The sequence below is a fragment of the Oryx dammah genome, unplaced genomic scaffold (genome assembly GCF_014754425.2).
Source record: "Oryx dammah isolate SB20612 unplaced genomic scaffold, SCBI_Odam_1.1 HiC_scaffold_11, whole genome shotgun sequence".
Classification (NCBI taxonomy): Eukaryota; Metazoa; Chordata; class Mammalia; order Artiodactyla; family Bovidae; genus Oryx; species Oryx dammah.
In genome coordinates, this window is record NW_024070195.1 from 18973635 (window position 1) to 18990013 (window position 16379).

Below are 16379 nucleotides of genomic sequence, written 5' to 3' on the forward strand. Positions count from 1 at the left end.
GGTAGCTCAGTGGTAAAGAATTTGCCTGTCAATGCAGGAGACCTGTGTTCAACCCTTGGGTCAGGAAAATCCCCTGGAGAAGAAAATGGCAACTCACTCCAGTATTCTTGTCTGGGAAATCCCATGGATGGAGGAGCCTGGTGGGCTACAGTCCGTGGGGTCGCAAAAGAGTCAGACAAGAGTCAGATACAACTTAGTGACTAAACAATAGCAGCAAGTTAAGCTTAAATTATTTGTAATGGCTCGTCTCTGAGAACCCTGCTTCCCAGGTAATAAGCATTAACCCAAAATACCTTTGTTTAGCTCAGAGGAAATAGCCTGACCAGGCCCATCTGTGAATGGCTGTAGAGGAAGAAACCTACACCCCCCTTCACAGAGGCTGATGGAAACCAAGAAGTGTTTGAGTTTACTCTCTCCTCTTTTAGTATAAAAGAAGCCTGAATTCTAACTCAAGCAAGATAGTTCTTTGGAACATGAGCCCTCCATATTCACAGCCTGCTGCCTTTCTGAATAAAATAATTATTTCTTGCCCCAACAACCCGTCCCTCAATTTTTGGCCTATGTATGGAGAGCGGTAGGAGCTTAGACTCTACTGAGTCTAAGGTTACTGAGTACAGGCTTACTGAGTCTAAGCCTGTCCCATGGCTTGTGCTAATTACATGCTTGCTGAATGAAACGAATTTACCTGCTTTGCAGGTGTGGCTGTCTAAGAAAGGAGGATCCTCCGGCTTTCTCAAGTTCACCAATCTCTCTCTGCTACACAGGCCACTGTTACCCATTATGTACTTTTTTCAAAGTTTGGGTTTTTTGGCTGGCTACAGAAATGTATGAGGAAGACATTTTTTGAAACCCTGCTATTCAGATAAACTCATTGTTAATTATTTAGACAGCATATCTTACACTTTCATTCAGTGTTCGTTTATATTTTCAAAATTTTCACGTAGGCCTCACTGAATCCAAGGTACATCAGTAGGCTTTGAACAAAATAAGAAAAAACAGCATTCTTTGGAAAAAAGAACAGCATTCCTGGATACCCATCTCCCTTTATCATCCCATTTATTCCATGCGTTTCTCTTAATCTGCTTTTGATTTTTAAAATTACTTTACCAGGAAAAATGATCCACTTACCTCTTGTTGACCTGAAACAAACTTCCAGATATTGTGCCAGCCAAGATGGGTTTAGTTAGGACAAGTAGAGAACTAACTGTAACTTGAGATCTGCAACCAGGGCCAGCTGCATCAAGTCAAGTCCCTGCACATCAACAGAAGAAAAATGCCTTTATAGGGAGGAAACGGAAGTTGGGCGGGGTTAAAGAGTTCGTGGCTTTTCATTGGCTGAGTCCTTACCAGGAAAGAGAGGCCTTCCTCCTGTCCGGCTCTGCTATCATCACAGAGCGTGAAAGCGCCCTCTTCTGGTCGCCTGACTCTATTGATGTTTCTGTTTATTTTTTACACTCAATTTGTGGGTTTGTTCCATGCTTAGTCTAGGCCTTCGCTTGGAAGTGTATTTTCTTCTTCCTACTATTTCCAGCAGTAAATTTTCACCTGTTACAGTTTCTTTATCTCTGACTTAGCTTGCAACAAATTAAAATGCAAACTAGTGTGGTTTTCATTTCATTTTCATCAAACTAGTGGGAAATCTGGGGGGAAAAAATTGGTTATGCTAGGTGTGAATATTGAAAGGCTATATTCTATTTGTATGTTATTTATAAGTAGTGGAAATGGGTTTGGAAACTGGTGGTCTGTAAATCTACCTATAATCCATCCATTTTATCAGCTAACCAGGAAGGAGTGGCCACAATTTAGACCCCAGACAACACCGCTGTCCCAGTGGGTTAGTGGGCAAGAGTTCAGGGGTTCTGTCAGATTATATTACATTACATTATATTCTTAGGACACAGTCTCTGTTGAAACTACTCACCTCTACTCTTGTAGCACAAAGGAAGGAATGAATGTGCCTGTGTTCCAATAAGACTTTATTTAGGGACACTGACATCATTGGAAGGAGTGATGCTAAAGCTGAAACTCCAATACTTCGGCCACCTGATGCAAAGAAGTGACTCATTTGAAAAGACCCTGATGCTGGGAAAGATTGAAGGCAGGAGGAGAAGGGGATGACAGAGGATGAGATGGTTGGATGGCATCACCGTCTCAATGGACATGAGTTTGAGTAAACTCCAAGAGTTGGTGATGGACAGGGAGGCCCGGCGTGCTGCAGTCCATAGGGTCACAAAGAGTCGGATATGATTGAATGACTGAATGACTGAACTGAACTGACATCTGAATTCCATGTGAGTTTCAAGCATCAGAGAAATATGATTTTTTTCACCCATTTAAAAATGTAAAAACCATTGTTAACTCACTGGCTGCAGGAAAACAGATCATGGGCCAGTCTGCTGCCTCCTCTCTGGGAAATCCCTCTACACAGAGGTATAAAGAATGAATATCATCCCAACCCACACAACAGCATGGACGCATTACAGAGAATACAGACACCTTTATTCAGATTAGCACATACATTTAATAGTGTTATATTAGAAATGATACCTTGTCAATACATGGGGAAAAGACATTAAAAAAAAAAAGTAAAGAAAACCAAGACTTCAGCCAAAGTCCATGATGTTTTGGTCACACAGAGAAAAGAATGGTACTGCCCCTCCTCTCTGCTCATAAAGGAGGTGGTGTTGGCATGCCACATGGTATTACTCCTTACCTCACTGTGTCTTTTTCAGCAGGTTCCTTAGTCATACATATGCTTGACCTCTTAATACTGTGGGTTTGAATGCTCTGCCATTGATTTTTTTAGCCAGCAACTAATAGTCATCTTGTGAGCCCTACCACTGGCCTCTCCCACGTTCTTGGGCCCTGATTTGCTCATCTAAGCTCCTGCAGAGCTTCATCTTCCAAGGCCCTTAATGCAAAGTGCACAAGTGAGGAATGCTGGCTGCATTCCACCTCACGCTTGGCTCCTCTGATGAGAAGTGGGATAACAAGAGATGACTCACTTTCTGATCGCTGGTGTGGTGTTCATGTTTGATCCACCATAGATTCAAGATCCATCAGTGTAGAAGGGTCAGACCCGCTGGGCTGGAGACAGGGTCAGAAAGGGAGCAGTGGCAAAAGCAGTGCTCAGCCACCAGAGGGGCAACCTCGGGGATGATCCCGCAGAAAAGATGAAGTCTTCTCCCCCTTTGCCTTCTGCTCCCTTCACAGAAGGAATTCTTGGTCCTAGGAACCAAACTTCCAAGTGGTCCAAAAGACACACCAGAATTTGCCTTCCAATAACTGGGCATGGGAGTCCTTTGTGTATAGGGGAGGAGGGTGGAAGGCATGGACCTGCAGCTTACAAAATCTGCATTCGATTCCTATATTCACCACTGACCGGCCGTGACCGTCAGCAAGTTACTTAAACTCTCTGGGCCTTTATTATGTTCAATATGAGAATAATAGCTACCTTTCCAGCTTGATTGTAAGGATGAATAGAGTATGTAAGATACATATATTATGTACATAGATAGCACTTAACACATGATCACTCCTTCTCCATCACTGCACTCTGCCGACATCATATTTAGGCTGCCATCCTCTGTGCCAGAAATTTCCAGTTGCGCCTGAAGATAATATAACTGGCCACTGGGTAGGGCAGATTTTAAGTTTATGAAGCTAAATATTTATGTAAAAAGCATCACATTTTCCTTCTAACACCATCAATGGGACTGAACTGGCTGGCTAGACAGAAGTGTACACATAAAGAAATGCTTAAAAATAAAATCATACCTGTATGCTTTTTACTTTTGCCATTTCCCAGAAAACAGAATAATTAAAAAAAACAAGACGGTCTCAAGAGGATGGATATTAGCAGCGAGAACAGCAGCACCAGAAAGCTTCGTTTTTTTCCAGTGGCCCATGGGAACTGTTTTCTCTATTGTCCTGTCCTGATGATTTAAACCTCATGATTTAATGGCCTGGCTTCTCCACTTAATCATAGCAAAGCAATCCCAGTTTCCCTCTCCTGTGACAAAAGCTTGTGCAACAGAATATTGCTTAAATGTGGTCATGCTTGACGCCACAGCCCTGGTTCTGTCTGTGATGGGCCCCATCTCTCATGCTGATCTCTTCACAAAGAATGCCAAGGGCACCGCCCAGGCCATCAGCCTCAGGACCACGGTGGATGGCAAAGGATCAGCAGCCAGCTGAGTTCTCAGGCTACAGTTCACTGTAGTTCCTTGCTCTAGGACACGGCTTTGTGATTAGAAATGCTTTAATTTTTTTCATACATTTAAAATAAGCTATTTAGTAGAAAATGGCAAAATAAATACAGTTTTAAACAAATTAAGTCGATATCTATGTCAAGTTATTAGGAAGAGTAACTACAGGGGCTGAGTATCAGAAGCATACCATTCTCATTAAGACTGGTGGTATTTCAGAGTTTGAAAATACACTCAGCCCTCCCCCTTACCACTTCTGCATCCACGGGGCCCACATCCCTGACCGTGTATATTACAAAGTTGCTGAGTCTTTATTCCTATTGGTGGAGGTCCAAACGCATGGCCTATTGCACATGATAAACCACTGATGAATTACTAATCACTTTTCTTGTTTCCTATAAACTGGAGCTGAGAGAGGCCTCAGCAATAGTTTGTTTTTCTCGGAGAAAGAAAAGGTAAAACGTGTTAAATGTTATCTTCGATTTTCAACCCACAAGTCAGCAAACCCCACCTCCCTCTCTGTTGCTTCTGGTCCTCAGAATACAATTCTTACTGAGCTCTCAAACTTCCTAGAGCTACTCGCTAGAAACAGCACAGAAATGGTGGCTGGCTGTCTCGAAGCAGCAAAAACAGGAGACCTCAGCTCTGTACGTGTGTCTCTTTAGCACAGGAAACTGGCTGGACAGAGGGCAACCCACACCGCAGATAAATCAGCTTAATACACACAGACCTCAGGCTCCAAGACTCCTATGACAGAAACCATGCTGGGAAAGTCATCTTTAAAGGCAATTACTGCTCCTAAGAGAAGTCAGTCCTCTCTTCATCTGTACTGAACTCACCTTCCCCAGGGGTCTGCAGACAGAAACAGATTCATCTTTTTCTTAACATAGGACTATAATGCTGTGTTAGCTACAAAAACACAGACCTCTTTTAAGCATATACCTTAGTGTCTTACCCCACCTTTACTCCTACTAACAAGCATCTCAGTGAAAAGAGCATTGTTTTCGTTCTGTTTTGTGTCTCGAAAACCCCAAGAAGACAGGTTTTTTCAATTATGGGGACACACCTCCAGCCCAGTGTGAAAGGACAGGAACGCGCTATTCTAACAAGAGTGAGTTTTGTCTGTAACTCCCACCGACTCTTGGGATTAAAGGATTCTTGTAGGCGTCCTTCTGTTTCACAATCAACTGCTCCATTATCTGTCCTTTGAGCAATAGCTGAAGGAAGCTCCGTTTCTGATGGATCCGTTCATGGAAACCTTAGGATTCCCTCGCTCCATCCTCTCTCGGCTGAAGATTGTATCCTGGTCGCTGTCAAACTCGGACTCAGACACCATGAGGCTGGAGTTGTGCTCTGTGCTTCGGTGCTTGATTCCTAGGGAGAAGCAAACAGACGCCTCTGGAGGGGAGCAGCATTCTCCCTCTCCGCCATCCATCATTCTGGTCCCGAGCACTGAGCCCTGCCCTCTGCACCTGCAAAGCCATCCGTTATGAGGCAGCAGGCACTTGGGATTCCCTGGTGGGTGTTAACAGGGGCTATGGAATCACTCCTGACCCTGAGCCCAAGCTCCGTCACTTATCAGCTGCATTCTCACAGAGTGACTCTCAGATGCCGGTATTAAACACTGGCAAGGCACTGGGAAACTGTCTTGGAGACTTACCATATTTGGGCCTCAGCTCCATTCTTTCCTGGTCATCCATGTTGTCCAGGATGGTGTACTTTGTTTTCTTCCTTATTTTTGTCCTTTTTCGTCTGAAAAGGACAAAGAAAAAAGTCAACTCAGATTCTGAGAGAGGTAGGTGGGATCCAGGATTTAAAACACATGGAGGACACTAAAGGAAATGCTTTGCCTTTAGAATGCTATTTCATTTTATTAATTGGAATCTTTTATTAATGATATGTGGGGCTTCCCTGGTGGCTCAGACGGCAAAGAATCTGTCTGCAATGCGGGAGACCCAGGTTTGAGCCCTGAGTTGGAAAGATCCCCTGGACAAGAGGCTAGTAACCCACTCCAGTATTCTTGCCTGGAGAATTCCATGGACAGAGGAGCCCGGAGGACACGACTGAGTGTCTAACACACAAACAATCTTCTTTATTAATGATGTGTGTCACAGCCCAATCTGGGTTTGGTGAGTTTGAGATACATCATGTACCTTTTTTTTTTTTTAACTTTTTATTTGATATTTCTGTTATTTAGTCGCAAAGTCGTGTCCAACTCTTTTATGACCCCATGGACTGTAGCTGGCCAGGCTTCTCTGTCCACGGATTTCTCCAGGCAAGAATACTGGAGTGGGTTGCCATTTCCTTCTCCAGGGGATCTTCCTGACCCAGGGATTAAGCCTGCATCTGCGTCTCCTGCATTAGTAGGTGGATTCTTTACCACTGCCCCAACCAATTAACACTTTTGTGATAGTTTCAGGTGAATAGCGAAGGGACTCAGCCATACATGCATATGGATCCATTCTCTCCTAAACTTCCATCCTATCCAGGCTGCCCTATAACACCAAGCAGAGTTCCATGTGCTGTCCAGTAGGACCTTGCTGGTTATCCATTGTAAATACAGCAGTGTGTACCTGTCCATCCCAAAGTCCCTAACGATCTCTCCCCCGTCATCCTTCCCCCAGACAAACATAAGTTCGTTCTCTAAGTCTGTGAGTCTCTTCTTGTTTATGCCATGCATCCTGGAGAAACACATGTCGGAGCAGCATTGCTGTTATCACCTGACTGCAGGCTCCTCCGTCCATGGTGGGCTGCAGTCCATGGGGTTGCTAAGAGTTGGACACAACTAAGCAACTTCACTTTCACTTTTCACTTTCATGCATTGGAGAAGGAAATGGAAACCCACTCCAGTGTTCTTGCCTGGAGAATCCCAGGGACAGAGGAGCCTGGTAGGAGGCTGTCTATGGGGTCGCACAGAATTGGACATGACTGAAGCGACTTAGCAGCAGCAGCAGCAGCAGCAGCAGGCTCTCACCCAAGCCTCAAGCTGAGGTGCAGGGACCTTTCCAGCAACTCTGTGGGTTGGCCCAGCAAGCTTTTCTCCATGAGGAATTCCTTCCTCAGAAAAACCTGGATGAACAAGTTTCCCCCTGAACCTATACTACCCTGGGATGTCGAAACATGCAAGAATGATAAGATGACATAACTAGCAATCAGAAAAAAAAAATCAACAGAAATTATAATAAATTCTCCCAAAGGAATAAGCAATAACTCAGTCCTTCGTTTTTTCACAACACTTCAAGACACCCAAGCTGATCCTATGGACCTCACCCTATGCTTTAGAGGATAATTTGAAAATACACATCAACACTATGGTTTAAGATTTGTAGAGAACAAACAAAGGCAATATTCTGAGAACTTGATGATTAAGAGCATGGGCTTCCAACTCTGGGTTTACTAGCTGGGTGACTGTGAGGCCATTTATTGTTATCTCTTTGACTGCAAGTTCCCACCTGTAAAATGGGAATAAGAACAGTTCCTTTCTCATATGATTGATGGGAAAACTCAATAAGATAACACATAGAAAGCACTTAGAAGCATTCATTATAATGGCAAGTACTTAATAAATGCTCAGTCACTCTTGTCATAATCGTCATCTACTTGATACAAATGTCACAAAGCTGTAGAATTTTGAAAGCCAAGCACAGCAGGGTGACCTTCATCCCAGATGGTTCTGGGAAAACGTAATGCGATGGAGGCTGCTAAGTACCTCTTCCTACGTACTGGTTTGCTGGTTCTACCTTTGGAAAAGTAATCACAAATAAAACTACAAAAATTGATAAGTGATCTCTGAAAAATAACTATTATTATGGTATAACATTATGTTTTATTTATCAACTCTTCTTCGGAGAGCATTCATAGAGTTCCATGTAGGAAAGTGGATGTAATGCTGCCTTCTAAGGACTTGAGTAATCATTATTCTTATGAATGTCCTCACAGAGGGTTGGGCGTGGGGTTCTGGAAGGTTTAGACCATAAGGTAAGTCTGGGGCTCCTCAGCAGTCAGCTTCATGGGAAAAAAAAAAAAGGAAAAACCTAAAGCAAAACTTCTCTTTGGTGATGGTGTCACTTAAAGTTTTGCATTTAGGAAAAAGAATTCAGGTAGATTTGTTGCTTCACAGATGAAAACTAATGAAAACCTACCGTTTGGATCAGTATATTCTAGAACTCCTTTCTCTCCTGAGAGTGGATTAATGTTCTAGTGATGTGAGACTGGTAGAAAAGAGGATTAGATTTGATACAGAAGCATTGAATCTTCTAGAAAATATGACAGCTGCAGTAAAAAAAAAATTGCCTCTAGTATCATTCCATTTAACTAGTAGGCACACAAGCCCTGTGGGGGAGAATGTATTATCATGTGATTTTAAAGTTGAGTCTCTCTTCATAAAGAGAGGGATTGTCAAAAGTTGAGCAGTTTCACAAACCCAAGCAACAGCCCTTAAACCTACCACATCACCTTTAATGCTGCATCTTTATTTTCAAAGAAATAAATAAGCATGCCAGGTACCTCTTACAGCAGCAGATGCAAAGCCACGTTAAACCCCCTGTTAGCACAATGAGAGCGAGAGCCAGTATTGTCACATAGAACACGCTCCACTCTGAAAAACAGGAAAACCAGAGCGGACATGTTACATACCGTTTGCAAAACAGCTTTATTTCAATAACTCTCAATGAATATTTCTGAATCCTTACAAGCAAAGGCCATCTGTGGTGTTGTGACCACCTCACCAGGCTGGCTGCAGGGACTGGTAAAATACTAACAAATCAAGAACAACTTAAAACCATCCTACATTTGTCCAACTGGTTCAGAAGAAACTGAAAAAAATAAACTCATCAATTAAGAAGGCTTCTTAAACACCCAAGTAAGGCACACCAAAACATTCATTCCAGAAACACAGAACCTCAAAACTGGTTCTGGTCTGGTTTCAATAAAGCAAATAAGGTGTTTATTTGTATGGCTGCCTGTGACAGGAAGATACTTATCATAGAGCCCGACAGTCATTCAGAAACGATTTCATCTTCACTTCACTTCTTCCACATCCTTACAAAAATCCAGTGTAAAAAGCTTTGCAACAACCCAGGGAGAGAGAAAACGATGGAGCAAAGGCATAAGGTTTAACTCCATTAAATGTTACAACACTACTTGGAATAATGATTCAAGGGCTGGTTATTTTCAAATTCTTAAGAAGTAGAAACAGGAACATAATTTGGCAGGGAGCTCGTCCTAATTTTTCTGCCAGTTATGTCCATCTGCATCCCCAAGAAGACAAAATGACTCTTAGAGACAGACTGGCATTAAAACACAGTTTTCTCCTCAGAAGAGACAGGCCCGTGGCTCAGGCAGACGCTGGCTGAGATGGTGTCTGCTTGGGCAGACAGCCTGGTGAGTGGGTCAACTTTCTCGCTCATCTGATTCCAGCCAGGTCCACACCAGGGGCCACTTCTCCAGAAGGTCACACCCAGTTCAAGCTAAGGCAGTACAGTCTGGACATGGGGTCCATGTAGCCCAAAGCGACCTTCTCAGCAATGACTAGCTACATCTGCTCTGCCGAGGTGGATTTCCTCAGCAGGAAGTTTTAAGGAAAAGTCTTAAACACACCCACAAGGTGAATTGTGGGAATATCTTGACCCATTACCACATGAGCTGGTTCAATGGGCTTTGGGTGAGAAAAGGGATGAATTTACAGCTGTACAGTCAGGCAGGTCTTTCTGACAGGTCAGAATGATTTGTCTGAAGCTTCCTCACCCCGAGCCACCCACCACGCCAGGACTCACCACAGTTGCTTTCCCCATCCCGGATATAACGCTGGATCAGGTTCTCCATCCACAGCTGGGAGCAAATACAGCGCTTTGTGATGGGGTCACAGTGACCGTGGCCAGAACACTTCAGAAGGCATCCTGCAAGGAGGCGAGTGAGGCAGAGGTCATCATGGAGCAAAGGAGGCTCCCTGGCTTCAGCTGTGTCTTTTTCTTCCATAGACCCTGAAGAGAGGCACCTTGTTGAGTCAAGTGCCTCTTACTGTATGGACAGTGGCCCAGGGATGGTCTCTCATACTGACAATCTCATTGGGAGGTGAATGGCAGAAACATGTCAACACTTGCACCGTGAAACAAAAGCCTTAAACATGTAGCAGAAATGCAGCACCCTCTGGCCCAAGAATGATAAATTCTAATGATTTATCCAGTGAAAATGATTGGGGATGTGCACAAAGATTTATCTACATTGTGTATGTGTGTGCTCAGCTGCTCAGGGATGTCTGACTCTTTGTGACCCCATGGACTGTAGCCCACCAGGCTCCTCTGTCCATGGGGTCCTCCAAGAATACTACAATGGGTTGCCATTTCCTTCATTTCCTTCTCCAGGGAATCTTCCTGACCCAGGGATTGAACTCAGGTCTCCTGTGTTACAGGCAGATTCTTTACCGTCTGAGCCACCAGGGAATACTCTCTCCGCATTGGTTTCCAATTGCTGCTGTAACCAATGACTGCAAACTTGAAGGCTTAAAACAAAGTACCATTATTTTAAAATCAACCTGACAGTCTGCAAGTACAGAATTAGTTGTATAAACTGTGGAACACATCCAGGATGGAGTACTATGTGACCACGAATATCTTACTGAGGGATAAATTCTATAAGATTTGAGAAAATGATCATAATATGGTTTGAAGTTAAAAAAGCAGACTTAAAAACATGTATCAAATTATCCTGATTGCATTACATGTGTCTAGAGATGGGGGAACTAGAAGGAAAAACATCAAATTATTAACAAAAGTTATCTTCGAATGGTGGGAATTCTAGACTCTAGAGGATTATTTTAGGATTATTCTAGTTTTTTATCTTCTTGTGTTTTCCAAATTTCCTCCAATAAACAAAGATTACTTTTGTAGCAAGAAAAAAGTTCTTAAAAATTAACTTACTTCACATTACAAAAAAAGGCAACTGTGGTTAGAGCCACATGTGAGACAAATTAAATTTTACTATCCAAATATTATCACGGTCCCCAGTGTCTACTAAAATGATCTTTTTAATATAATAAGGTATTCATGTCCCTTGGAAGGTGGGGACAGAGACCTGGGATAAAGACTACATTTCTATCTACACACATGAATGGATTTGGTACCAGGAAGAGGCAGCAAGCAAGCGGTTAGGAAAAGAGATCCCACTGGAAGGCACTATAAGCTATCTTAAATTTCCAAAGGGCTTCCCTGGTGACTCGGATGTTAAAGGATCAACCTGTAATGCAGAAGACCTGGGTTTGATCTCTGGGTTGGGAAGATGCCTTGGAGAAGGGAATGACTACCCATTCCAGTATTCTTGCCTGGAGAATCCCATGGACAGAGGAGCTTGGCAGGATATAGTCCATGGGATCCCAAAAAGTCAGACATGACTGCATGACTAACACTTTTACTTTTCCTGATGGCTCAGCAGTGAACAATCCATCTGCAATGCAGGAGGCACCAGTTCAATCTCTGGGTCAGGAAGATCACTGGAAAAGACATGGCAGCCTACTTCAGTATTTTAGCCTGGGAAATCCCACGGATAAGAGCCTGGAGGGCTACAGTCCATGGGGTCGCAAAGAGCTTAAAGAATAACAAAACTCCCAATAATCTACATAACATCTATTCACAACCTAAGCCACAATGTCCCAGGTCAATCAATTTTCCAGCCATTAATACTTATCTGTCTTTAACAACATTCTGACTGTTTAAGTCCGAAATTTCCAACAATGACCAGTGTGTGAGACTATAGTTTTAGAAACGAACCATGACTTGTTTCTCTCCAGGTTCCCTCAAAGAGAAAGCACAGTTGGCAAATGTGTGTTGCAGGAAACCGACTTCAGAAATAAATGCAAAACAAATCCCTGGATGCTAAAGTGAAGCTGTCCGCATGTCTTCTTTCTGTGCCAGCAAAATGTAGCCCTGATTAGCAAATCTGATTCTTTTAGAATATTCCCATAGGAGTTGACATGGAGAAATTAGAAAAATAATTAAATACTGAATTTTATTTCCACTTAATTTAAAAAAGACTATGAGACCTGGCTATAGTCCTGCCATACTGGAATCAAATCATATTTCACCTCCTCCAAGAAATCTTTTCCTTTGATCTGGGTAGTTACTTATGTTTCTGTGATGTTACCATTGCATTTAATTGGATGGCATGTCTACTGCGTGGTGTTTAGTGTTAGTCAGTCAGTCATGTCTGACTCTGGGACCCCACGGACTGTAGCCCATCAGGCTCCTCTGTCCATGGGATTCTCCAGGCAAGAATACTAGAGTGAGTAGCCATTCCCTTCTCCAGGGGGGTCTTCTCAATCTAGGGATTGAACACGGGTCTCCTGGATTCCAGGCAGATTCTTTACCACTGAGCCACCTGGGAAGCCTTATGTCTAGTCCAGTGGAATCCAATTCTGAATATACAACAATTATATATTTACATTACTTGACCTCTGAAAATAAAGATATTTCTGATAGGGGGCATACCTGCTGTGTCAATCCTCAAGACTTTGAAAAGCAAGAAATCAGCCTTTTCCTTTGAGAGCCGCCTGTGTAGATTTCGGGCCACTTCGGCAGCTTTGAGGACCTTGAAAGGTGGCCCAGTCTGTACGTAAAACACAATCACGGTGCTGCAGAGGAGACAGAGAGGGGCCAGCCACATGGTTAGCCAGTGCCCGGCGTGACATATCCACTCCAGCCATGGGACCTGCTGAGAAGGCAGGCGGCCACAGCTCCATGGCCTGACAAGGACATGGGTGTATCCTGGGGGCCAAGAAGTTGATTGGCTTCTCTTCACAAATAATGGCTCTTTGGTCCCAGAATTCAACTGATGAGGGGCAGATCTTCAGATAAATGGAGCCATGTATGACTGCACTAAGTCACTCAGTCGTATCTGACTCTACCACCCCATGGACTGTAGCCCGCCAGGCTCCTCTGTCCATGGGGATTCTCCTGGCAAGAACACTGGAGTGGGTTGTCATGCCCTCTTCCAGGGCATCTTCCTGACCCAGGGATCGAACCTGCGTCTCTTACATCTCCTGCTTTGGCAGGCACCTGGGGGGCCCCAGAGCAATGTGTACAAACAGACACAACCACACACAACACGAGAACCTTCAGATGCATCTTCATTTTTACCTTTTCGCTGAGATATGATATACTTACGATAAAAGTCACTGTTCTAAAGTAAGTGTGTGTCTCAGGGTCCTTTACCATATTCACAAAATTGTGCATTTCCAGAACATTTCCATCATCACAGAAACTCCACACCCATCAGCAATCATTCCCAGGACTCCAGCTCCTGCCAATTACTAATCTATTTTCAGTCTCTGTGGATTTGATTATTCTGGACTTTTGATATACATGCAATATGTATGAGGCATTTTGTGCCTGGCTTCTTCCACTTTGTATAATGTGTTCACAGTTCATCCAAGTTGTAGCATGCATATCCCCCTCCTTCGAAATGCCAACTATTATTCCTTTGTATGAATAGATATAATTTATCCACTTATTGGACTGTGAAGAAATCTGAGCACCGAAGAATTGATGCTTTTGAACTGTGGTATTGGAGAAGACTCTTGAGAGTCCCTTGGACTGCAAGGAGATCCAACCAGTCCATTCTGAAGGAGATCAGCCCTGGGATTTCTTTGGAAGGAATGATGCTAAAGCTGAAACTCCAGTACTTTGGCCACCTCATGCGAAGAGTTGACTCATTGGAAAAGACCCTGATGCTGGGAGGGATTGGCGGCAGGAGGAAAAGTGGACGACAGAGGATGAGATGGTTGGATGGCTTCACTGACTCGATGGACGTGAGTCTGAGTGAACTCCAGGAGATGGTGATGGACAGGGAGGCCTGGCGTGCTGCGATTCATGGGGTTGCAAAGAGTCGGACACGACTGAGTGACTGAACTGAATTGAACTGATCCACTTATCAGTCGATGACATTTGGACTGTATCTACTTTGGGGCCATATAAATAACACCACTGTGAATGTCCACGTCCTGGATTTTGTATGGACATATGTGTATCATTTCTTGTGTGTATATATCTAGGAGTGGAATTACTGAGTCGTATGGTAATTCTATGTTTAGCATTTTGAAAAACTGTGAAAGTGTTTCCCTCAGTGGTTGCATCATTTCACATTCCTACTGGCAATATATGGGTGTTCCAATTTCTCTATATACTCGCCAACATTTGTTACAGTCTCTTCTGGATTAAAGCCATCCTGGTGGGTATGAAGTGGTATCTCCACGTCATTCTGATTTGCATTTCCCTACTAACTAATGATGCTGAACATCTTTTCATGTGTTCATTAGCCACTTGTATATTATCTTTGGAGAAATTTCTATTCATATCTATATCACTCTCCAAATGTTGCCATAAAAATCATACCACAAATTGGGTATATAAAGGTTTTTTAAAAATTCAATTAAAATTATAAATCCTGTAAGAAATCAATGCAGAGGTTGAACCTTACAGACCCTCAGGAGGGGGGTTGGTGGTTTAGTTACTAAGTCGTGTCCGACTCTGGGACCCCATGAACTGTATGTAGCCTGCCAGGCTCCTCTGTCCATGGGATTCTCCAGGCAAGAATATTGGAGTGGGTTGCCATTTCCTTCTCCAGGGTGTCTTCCCAACCCAGGAATTGAGCCTGGGTTTCCTGCATTGCAGGCAGATGATTTACCAACTGAGCTATGAGGGAAGTGGTAATCCAAGGTCCTCTCAGAGTGGGAGAAGTCTCAGCCCCATGAACGTGGGGCAGGAATGGAATCTGGCTATGAGACATGCCCCGTGCATGCCCCAGACCATTTGCATGCCTTCTGTTGATACCAGAACTAAAACCCAGCTCCCTCTGATAATCCCTAACTCCTTCAGTCAGAACATTCTCAATCAGCAAACATTTACTGAGCTTTGCGGGAAGGACCTCTAAATCATGCCCTTGCTGCTGCCTTTTGAGGAAAAAAAAAAAAAAGAATACGAATGGGATAAACGTGTATGCAAAGACACAGAACGAGAGAGGAGCCGAACACCATCAGGCTGGACTGTGCGGCTCACACCTGAGGTCCGAGTGGGCCTGAATCTTCTGAACCCTGATGTCTGAGTCCAGCACATTCAGCAGCGCCGCCAGCTGCCTCACGAGGGTGTCCTTGTGCTGCTCCGTCAGCTGCCCAACGCCGACCTGCAGGATCAGCTCCACCAGGCCGCCCTTCTTTGGGTCTGGGGAAACGAGAAGACACAGGTTTTGTTTCCACTTGAAAACCCCAGGCTTGGTAACAGGAGGCGCAAGGCCTACACAAGAGTCACAGGGCTTTAAGTGACCCCTGTGTTGGGTTCTACACTTGGGTTCTATGGCTCAGGTCAATTCTCCCAAAAGCCACGGAGGCCACTGTCTGTGAGGACTTCTTCTCTGTTTTATATCAGCTTGCTGTCTACTAATTTTTCTCCAGATGATAGAGAGGTATGCTTAGTCAGCCTTGGGGCTCACTTAATGTTCTGGGACCTCACACACCTCCCCTGATGCAGAAAGAGAACTGTCCCTGAGGGCTGTGGGCCCGGCCCAGTTCATGCTGGAGCTTTGTGTGGCCACCTCACCGGAGCTGCCCTCCTGGCCCTCCCAGGAGTGAAGCCCGCGTGTCCACCTCACGAGGTCTTTTGTCTTTGAAAGACCTCTTTGTCTTCTGGTAGGAAAACCAAAGTGACCAAGAAGCCTTGCTGTCAGGCCCAGTTCTCCCTAAGAGTTCAGAGGCTGGATCTGTTGGGGGGTAGATGACCACGTGTAGAGAAAACCACAGGTGGGCCTGGCCTCCCACACTGGGTTCCACTGCCACCTGCAAAGAGCCGCAAAGGCAGAACCCGCCCCCACCCCCCGACTCCGGCTCACAGGCCAGCCCCACACATGCACGCCCAGAAGCCCAGCACACACCTGGCCGCACTTCCACTGTGGCGGTGTCTGTGTCTGAGGCCCCCTGACCATCAGCAACTCGCAGGTGGAAAGTGTAGACGCCCTCCACCAGGTTGGTGAGCTGCAGGACTGAGCTGTGGTCAGAGCCATCGATGACATCCTGAGAAATAACACGTTCACAGTCTGTACTCAGCTCCCAACCCAGGCCTCTGCAGACCCCAAACCTCAGTCTCTTGTCTTTGTCACACATGCATGATTCTAAGGGACAGGCTGAGGAGG

General features: G+C 44.4%; 1 protein-coding gene across 1 annotated transcript in view; it reads right to left on the reverse strand.

Annotated features, from left to right (window-relative positions):
* Window positions 1–2477: 2477 nt before the first annotated feature.
* KIAA0319 (KIAA0319 ortholog) overlaps window positions 2478–16379 on the reverse strand; it is a 43757-nt gene continuing 29855 nt past the window's right edge. The window contains exons 14-20 of the mRNA XM_040249937.1: window positions 16122–16260; window positions 15256–15415; window positions 12689–12831; window positions 9983–10105; window positions 8715–8805; window positions 5869–5960; window positions 2478–5582 (exon numbers count right to left, since the gene is read on the reverse strand). Coding sequence (XP_040105871.1) covers window positions 5404–5582; window positions 5869–5960; window positions 8715–8805; window positions 9983–10105; window positions 12689–12831; window positions 15256–15415; window positions 16122–16260 — 927 coding nt within the window. The 3' untranslated portion in view covers window positions 2478–5403. The remainder of the gene's footprint in view (window positions 5583–5868; window positions 5961–8714; window positions 8806–9982; window positions 10106–12688; window positions 12832–15255; window positions 15416–16121; window positions 16261–16379) is intronic.